The sequence below is a fragment of the Heterocephalus glaber genome, unplaced genomic scaffold (genome assembly GCF_053883595.1).
Source record: "Heterocephalus glaber isolate CG9 unplaced genomic scaffold, H.glaber_assembly_v1.0 deba00001610, whole genome shotgun sequence".
Taxonomy (NCBI): Eukaryota; Metazoa; Chordata; class Mammalia; order Rodentia; family Bathyergidae; genus Heterocephalus; species Heterocephalus glaber.
The window spans coordinates 5,793,635-5,802,571 of NW_028258381.1; the positions used below are offsets into that span (position 1 = coordinate 5,793,635).

Below are 8,937 nucleotides of genomic sequence, written 5' to 3' on the forward strand. Positions count from 1 at the left end.
GCTGTAATTGAACTGCCATCTGAGAAGCAACCCTGCACACTGGAGAAACAAGCAGTGGTGTTAGAGAACTGTGTCCCTGTGTCCTGTCCACAGTCTCACTCACTTCTCAGAGGGCAGAATTCACCAAATAGGGCAATGTAGGTTTAGGACTGGTGGGAAAGGGCAAAGAGGGCTGAACACTCATCCTTCACATTGGCAGGAAGGTGCAGTTGCTGTTGGTACAACTTCAAGATCTGATTCCAGTGCCAGCCATTCTTGGGAGATTTTACTTATTTATTTTTTAAAATGTCAAACTTTATTTGAAATCTAAGTGAAATTGTCTAGTTACAGCTTCAAAATTTCTTCAATGTGCATCTTTGAAAATTCATACCTTTATGTGTCTCCCACATACCTGTCAGGAAATGGCCACGTGTAGAGGGCAGAAACCCTTGGCTCTGGTCACAGGTGCATGGCATTCAGGATGAGGCTTCCATCCTTAAGAATGTGGCCAAGGGTGCAACTCCTGTGCACACATTCCCTGCAGCATTTGTGACCCGGAAACAAATATGAAAGCCTTCTGCCCAGTCACATTCTTGGCCAGGTGTTCACAGGTCTGCTGTGAGTTTGCTGGGAGGCAGGGCGGGGCTTTGCTAGAGTTCTGACTAGGTCTTGCCTTTCCAGGCTCTCGGAACCTGACCCCAGCCACACCCTGGAGGAGAGGGTGGTGCACTGGTACTTTAGACTGCTTGACAAAAATGCCAGTGGAGACATCAGCAAGAAGGAGATCAAACCCTTCAAGAGATTCCTCCGGAAGAAGTCAAAGCCAAAAAAGTGCGTAAAGAAGTTTGTTGAGTACTGCGACGTGAACAGTGACCACTCACTCTCCCTGCGGGAGCTGATGGGCTGCCTGGGCGTTGCGCAGGAGGAGGGGTCAGCAAGCACCAGGAAGCGCCACAGTGAGCACCTCTCCTCCTAACTGTACTTTCTCGTCTTGCTGTTAATGTGGTTTCCTTCCCAGGTTTCAGAGATGGCCTTATGGTCTGAGGATGCAGGAGAAATGAGACCTATCCTTTGATTGTCGGCCTTTGGTAACAGATAGGCCTTAGGATTCACAGTAGGCCATCAGGGACTGACACCTGCTCAGGAGCACAAGGCATTGCAAGGGCAGGAGCTGAGCATGGCCTGAAGCCGGGCCTTTGGGTGCTCTGTTCTCAGTGGCTGACTTTCCAAAAGTGTTTTGCTTCTGATTCTGGGATCTGTTGGAAATAAGTCACCAACCCTGCCATGGACTCCAGCCAGTTGTCGGCAATAAATAATTGCTGTTATCCAGACAAGCTATGCTAGTGGCTTTGACTATTAGCAGTTGACTATTGTCCTTCCTGAGCCTGGCCCAACTAACAAGTGGCTCCAGGAACAGAGAAAGTCCTAGGGCAGGTAGAGTCGAGAGACCTAGAGGCAACACATGTGGGAAAGCCAGAGCTGTGCCTCAGGCAGCGGGCCCTAGACAGTGCTTTCTGGCACAGGCCAGTGGTGGAAAATCCACTTTGCTTTGTAGCACCTTGGTTTTTGCAGTTGTGCCCCGGGGGTGCTGACAGGGCTGGCAGATGCCTCACACTGCTGATGATTAGCTCTGATTCTGTGATCAGTTTCTTTGGTAGAGCAGCTAAGGGTAATCCCAAGTTCTAACATGCGTGTCCCAGAGCCTGTGCTCCAGAAAATGTTCTGGAGTGTGTGCTCCAGAGCACAGATGCAGTGTGTTCTCTGTGTGCTCTTGTGCGAACCTCTGGTGGGAAGTGGGATCTCCAAGCTGAGCTGGGTTGTAGCTCCCGAGAGGTCACAATGAGGTACTGAAGTCTGTCCCACTAGGGTCGCTGTCCCTAGAATTTGCTGTGACAGTCACCTAACATTATGAAAACTAGTTAGGTTGGGGCTGAGTCTCCATGGCTGGGAGCACTTCTTGCAGTGTCCCTTTGAGAAGTCAGTTCTGGAGAGACGGAGCCCCACTGTGAAGCTTGGAGTCTGAGGTCTCTTCCTGCCATCCTGTCCACTGGTGATGGAGCTGGTAGTAGTGGGGACTGTGCGCTACTGTCACAGGGAAGTGGTGAGTGTGCAGTGGAGCACAGGCAATCTTTCCTGGGGAAGAAGGAGAAAGTTTAAACTACTGTAGAACATTAAGTGGTCCCCATTAGGCCCCTCTCACAAAACAAACATGTCTGCATTTTATTGTCTTATAACAAAAAAAGAGAAAAATCTGATCCCCTTCTTCCTCTATCAACCCAAATAAGCTAGTATTTGAAAAATTGGACATTTGGTTAAAAATAGCAAAGGAGATCAACATGCATATTAAGTTGATATTTCAACTTTTTCATTTCCTTTGTAGAATTTTTCAAACTTTCTTCCTACATTTTTCTTTCTCCATGTCAGTTATTTTTCCTGTCTTGTATAACTTGAAATAGTTGAAAGTCAGTAAAAATCTAAATATTTAGGAACAGACAACTTTGACATACCAAGTATCTAAGTTATTATCCATTTCTTTTGTGTTCTGTACTTTTGCTAATTATCCAATGGTTCATACTTTATTCTAAACATTGAGAAATCAAGTAAAGGACATGTATAACCTGTGGCTGTTTATTCTCAGTGATTTTTATTGCATAGATAGAAATCAACAGTCAGTGGAAGAGTTGGGATAACAAAAGCTTCTTCCACGTTCTGGTTCATCTGGACACTGTTTACTGAGTGCTCTTGACCTGGATATTGTAGAAATGACAGTCAGTAAAGCAGATGCAACCTGTGTTCTTGAGGCTCACAGTCCAGGATGGAAGCAAGACATGGCATAAACGAGACCCACACCAGTGCCCAGGGTGACTGGTGCTAAAGAAGGTGGCGAGGGGATGCACAGGGACATTGTGGTCAGTGTGAGAAAGTGCAGAAGATCTGGGGAGGGTGGGCGCATTTCAGCAGGCACTGAGTGGATGCCCAGCAAGCCCGAGGAAGACAGGACAAGAGGAGACCCTGGCCAAGTCTTTGAATAAGAGCCATGGAAAGCCTGGTAGGAAGGACTTGTCTGGATATGCTTTGAGGGGATTCGTGGGTCCCTGTGTGGACAGTCCAGAGAGGAGGGGCTGAAGGAGGGCAGTGGGCAGGATTTGCAGGTCTCAATGAGTGGAGCAGTTTACACAGTGGAGCAGAGGGGTGGAGGGGGCGTGGAGAGCTGAGGGCAGCCAAAGTGTGTGCTGGCAGTGGGGGGCTGTAGGAAGCACAGCAGGACAGGGATCCCAGGAGTTTGCCCTGAGCAGCTCATAGCCAACGACCTTGTCCTAGAAATGGAAGAAGGAAGACAGAAGTTTTCAGGGAGAAGGTAGAAAGCCCGCGTGGTGGTGAATGCTATAATCCCAGCACTCTCAGAGGTTGAAGCAGGAGGATCACAAGTGTGAGCTCAGCCTGGACAATCTAGGGAGACTCTGTCTCAAAGTTATTGAATAAATAAAATAAAATAGAAAATAAAAAAGGGTTGGGGCTAGCTCAGAGTGAAGGTCCTGGGTTCAATCTCCAGTATAACCAATCAATCAGTCAATCAATCAGTCATCAGTTGTAGCTTCCAGTTTGTCCTGTTCCCTTGAGATTGACTACGAAAAACCCAAATGCAGACAGTGTTGTTGAAGCTAAGGATCCGATCCCATCCATGGCCTAGTGGTGTGTGCACCTGGAGATATCAGGAAGACCTTTTACTAAGAACCATGTAGGTCACAGCCCACCAGCCCAGGAGTGTGGAGAGGAAGGAGATGAGGCCCCAGCCATGAAGGGTCAGGGAGGAAGGAGGAAGGTAGCCTCCTGCAGGTCCCAGGAAACCAGTGGTATGAGGAATGTTCTGGAAGCCAAAGAGAAAGGGAAGAGAGCCATCGGTGGGAGAGGAAGATCACGCAGCAAAGACCATGTGACCAGGAAGCAGCAGAGGCAGAAGGCCTTCCTGAGCAGTCTCCTCGCAGGAGTGGACAAATTTACTGAGAAAGGAAGCAGAGGCCCCTGGCCTCTCCCGCAGATCAAACAGCACTGTCCCTCCAGCTTCAATTTACTAGAAAACTGGGGAAAAATTTCTCAGAATCAAACATGTTAATTATTCCTAATTTTAATATAAAAGAGTGTGTGTTGGCATGTGGCTCAGGGCTTCCTTCATAGGACAGAATCCTGGAAGGTCATTCCCTGGTTAGTGGATTTACCCTCAGAATCTGGACAAAATGAAACAGTCTTCTAAAATGGACTAGAGTGTTTGTATTGTTCAGAAATGCTTGCACAGTGACTTTTATAATCCACAACTTCTAGGCATTGAATAGATAGATAGATAGATAGATAGAGATATATATGGATATTTAATGTGTAGGTGACACCCTCCTCAAGTGGCACAGACCCCTTTCTGAAATCATAGTGTATGTGTTGTTAAATATAGAGGATTTGATTTTTAATAATTTTTCCCCTGTAGCCCCCAGAGGTAATGCTGAAGGCACTGCTAATAGACAGGTGAGTGTACCTCTATTTTAGCACTGATAATTGGCTGGTTTCCTTATAAGCAACATAGATTCAGAGTGATGTGGACTTGGAGGGGACAGTACCTTTAGGAGGGGAAAAGATACAGGCAAGGCACCCTGCCCTGAATACTGCCCTGCCCAGTCCTACCTGATATCTCCAAACTGCTGAACCATTGATGTAAAGATTTTGCTTCATTTGTTGACTGTTTTATTATTTTAAGAATTTCTAAATCTGCTTATTTTGTAGAAACAGCTGTTCTGATTTCTTATATTTTAATAAGGTGGGAGAAAAAGGAGACACTCTGGGGTACACATGAACACCCCCTTCTAGAGCCCCAATTAAGACAGTGTTCAACTCCCGCAGCTGTTTCTGTTTCAAGCTGTGTGTTGATAAACATGCATTTGTGTTTCTAGTCCACATCTCTATACTTGCAATTAGAGGACACAATTGTGGTGTCTCTCCCTAGAATCCCATGCCAAGGCCTAACTGGAGAACATTTTCCAGGGGACAAACATGAGTGAATTCATTTTCCCTCCCTCAGAGCCAGGCAAAAGCCTTCTTTATTTCTGACCTGGAGTCAATTTGTTATTTATTTATTTTTTTTGCACCTGTTTGATGTCAGGCCTGCTTTCCCTAAGGCAGCCCCTGTTTTTGTTGTGGGTTTTAAGTGGGGACCTCCAACACACACCTTGGATGTAATTTAAAACTATTTCATTTGGGAAAGATGTGTGATTCGTTTTCCTTTGTTCAGCAAATGTTTATGGTTTTAACTTTTTAAATCCCACTGCAAATCACTTACACTTGAAAATGCAGCTGGCCTGAAAGCAATTACCAGCTGTGACCAAAGACTTCCCAGGGGTTGTTTTTGTTAGATAATGACAATTACGGGCACACGTGTGCTTCACTCAGTTTTAAATAAACTCCTCACTTCTCCTAGAGAGAAAGCCCAGCAAGCGTGGTCTCTGCAGCTTCCTTTAAGGAGACTGGGTACAGCAGCAGTCACTTTGGTGAAGATTTGATGTCATCTTTACCATGGTCGCTGCTGCAGCCATGGACCCCAGAGGAAGGGCTGCGATTTGCTGGCAACAGCAGGACTGAGGACTCTGCATGTTCTCTGAAAAGTAGAATGGTCACTGGAGACCCTCATAGTGTGACTCAAGGGTGCTATGTAGTCAGAGGCGAGCTGTCTTCCTTGCCCTGTTCAGAAGGGGTCAGAGCTGTGCTCTCAAGCAGACCTTGAGACAGGATCTACCCACCTTTATTTATTTTTATGTTTTTGGTACCGGGGATCGAACTCGGGTCCTTGCGCCTGCAAAACAGGAGGTGAAACCATTGAGCTAAATCCTGGCCCCAGTACCCACCTTTATTAACTGATGGATTATCTTTACCCATAACTGATTACAACAAAACTTTCACTTAGAGGACTCACAGTGTCCTTCTCCTAACCTCCCCAGTCTTTATTAAGGGAAATGAAAGCCAACCCCAACAATGCCAAACTTTAGACTTGAGGCTGGGGATTTAGCTCAGTGGTTCTAGTGCCTGCCTCGCAAGCACTAGATCCCGAGTTCAATCCCTGATACCAAAAAACAAAACAAAACAAAAAAAACCTTTAAACTTGAATTATTTCAAATAATAAAACAGAAGAGTGGGTCAAATTATTTTGTAGGAATTGGTGCACTTGGACAACCAAGCCTAGGAGATTGTATGTTGCCTTCCCTTTCCATTCTAAATTGCTTTTAATTGAAAGTTAGGGTTCTGAATTATAGCAAGAGATCAATAATATAGTAAACATACTTTTCACATTGCATTTGTTCCTAGGTGAAACAGTGCATGGAAAAGATGAAAAGGAGAATTAAGAAATCAACTGTGCCTTTTTCAAATTTGAAACACAAATTAGATTACAAAACCATTTTTGTGTAATGAATCCCAGGTGTTAGGAGATGGTGCAGAACAGTTAATGTATAGTGAATTTACAGTACTGTATTTGTAGGAAACGTTAACTTTCTCAATTGATGCATTTTCCTGTTATTTTGAGTATTTCAAAGGAGAAAGTGTGAAGAAGGTCCCATCCAAAATGTCTTCATAAATCTTTACAGCTAAGCCACCCTTTCCTTTCTCATATGCTCTTAAATATCTCTTTTCCCCTGGTACCAGACAGGCTATTTCATTCCCAGAAACTGGCTGCAGACCTCGCAGGTGGGTGGCACAGACTTTCTAAGCTGACAACTCTTTGTCTTGTTTTTCAGCCCAGAAAGCAAGGATGAACCGCTTATATACCCAAGGCAGTTCCTAGACATGTGGGAATCTCCCTCACCAAAGAGCAATTAAAAACCAAAACCAAAAACATATAGTATTTGCACTTTGTACTTTAAATGTAAATTCACTCTGTAGAAATGAGATATTTAAACAGACTGTGTTAATCTGTGAAAATGGAAGGCTGGCTTCAGAAAATTAATCACATACAATGTATGTGCCTTCTCGCGACCTTGGAAAGCTGTTCCACGAAGATGCCTTTGAGTGCCTGTGAGCTGCGCTTCCGCCTGACACCCATCTGCAGCAGCAGCAGACACCTCCTTCTGGAAGGCATGGCTGCAGCCCTCTGCCCTGGCCCTGCACTGTTTCTTGTCCACTTGCCCAGCTTTGGTGACTCCTGTAATATCAATGTGTAGTGTGCTGCAGTTACTGTGCACAGATTGGCCTGTTTCTTGGGATTTTGTTTGTCTGCTTTGTTTGGCTTTTCAGAAATCTCTCACACCACGAATCATGCAACCACTAACTCCAGACATTCAGGGCAGATAGTGCCCTGGTAGGAAAGAGCATTTCCTATAGTTTGTGTTTCCATTTCAAGCTTCCTAAGGTTGGGCTTGGGCTCCATTAATCACACCATTAGATTTCCAGAGTGGCTCCTGCTGAGGGCTAGCACCCTATAGGACCCCACCTAAAGAGTGAGTCTGAGTCCCACCCTGCCCATGAAGGCAGGGCTGGTTTAGTCTGGTGGGCTCAGCCCTCTGGACACCTGCTTCTCTCCCATGTGGCTGTCCCATCCTGCTGTGGCCTAACCTCCAGCACACTGAAAGGGAAAACTGTCCACTGAATAAATTACAGTATCCCTAGAGAAGGCAGAGCCAGCCCAAATTGTGCCAGGGGTGTGACTTGGCAGCCAAGGGGGACTGCTCAGCTTCCTGTAGTTCCATGCTTCCAGGGCAAGAGGACTTGCCTGCTGGTGGGGACCATCTAGTGGGCTTCTGGGGAAGCTCAGGAGCTAGATGCTCACGCTGAGCATGGAGACTGAGGTCAGCATGCACTCACTGGGCCTACGGAATGCTGGGAGGATGGACGTGGAACTCAGTGTGAGAGCCACGTGGCCATCTCAACATAAACTTTGGGTTGGAAAAATCTTCGTGGCCTCCAGTCTCCCAACAATGTCACATGTATGATGTCTGTGGATGTTCGTGAAGATATTTCTTGAAGCCTTTTGCTATTTAAACTGTGCAAAGGTAAAACACAAGCCTTTGGAGCCCTAAACCAGCTCAAAGTACGTGTCAATGTTTTTCAAGAAATAGTTACAATCTTTTGGATAATCTTTTATATTTCTAAACTTTGAATTTAATCATTTTTCTTAGATTAAAATAAAGTATGCTATCAAAACTATATTTAGTCATTTGTTTGAGCTGAGTACAGAGTTTTATACTTGCCTGATTGTAAATGTGTCCACTCCACGGAGGTAAAAACAAGGATCCTGGGCTGAAGTAAATCTGAGTCTGAGCCCTGCCTGTAAAGGCTGTGTGATTTCTGATGAGTCTTTAGGCCTGTTTGGTCCTCAGTTTCCTCCTCTGCGAAGCAGGACTGTTGGTGGGCAACTCACATGGCATATCGTGACATATGTGGCTGCTGGAAGCCTGGCACCCAAGACTTGCTATTGCCACATGAGGGAGTCACCCAGGAATGGATGGTACAGCCCTGCTGTCGGTTTTCCCTGTGTAGCTGTGTTATTGGGTGCTTTGCTGCAGGACAGAGAATTAAAAATCTCTTGTTTTAGTAAATGCTTTTCAGTAAGTCATACAACTAAGGACCTTGAGGGGGACATTTAACTCCTCCTGTCCCCAGCCTCTGTACCCTGCATCCCATCCTTGGCTTGGTCCTTCTTGAACTTCCCTGGGACCCCCACAGTAGCTTTTTAACCATTAGTGCCTCCTCCAGGATCCTCTACTCCCTCCAGCCCAATCTCCTCCCACACCTACAATGCTGTCTCTCATGATCATTATAAATCTCAATCCCAGCACTGACAATGACCAATGGTACAGTGAAGCCTTTTCCAGGAGGAGAGGGACTTAGGTGGAAGATGGCTGCCAGCAAGTGGTCCTCAGGGAGGTTGAGCTTCAGCTGGTCTTGAAGTGGGTCAAACAAGATAGTGTCCAGGAGGCAGGAGAGATG

The 8,937-nt window shown here is 45.8% G+C and overlaps 1 protein-coding gene across 3 annotated transcripts in view; it reads left to right on the plus strand.

Moving 5' to 3' along the window:
- Positions 1-8,154, plus strand: part of Smoc2 (SPARC related modular calcium binding 2) — a 148,051-nt gene extending 139,897 nt beyond the window's left edge. The window contains exons 11-13 of one of the 3 annotated variants that reach the window (XM_004868836.3): positions 661-935; positions 4,457-4,494; positions 6,750-8,154. In XM_004868836.3, coding sequence (XP_004868893.2) covers positions 661-935; positions 4,457-4,494; positions 6,750-6,767 — 331 coding nt within the window. In that variant the 3' untranslated portion in view covers positions 6,768-8,154. The remainder of the gene's footprint in view (positions 1-660; positions 936-4,456; positions 4,495-6,749) is intronic. The other 2 variants (XM_087196010.1, XM_004868837.3) reach the window with 2 other exon arrangements.
- The last annotated feature ends 783 nt before the right edge of the window (positions 8,155-8,937 follow it).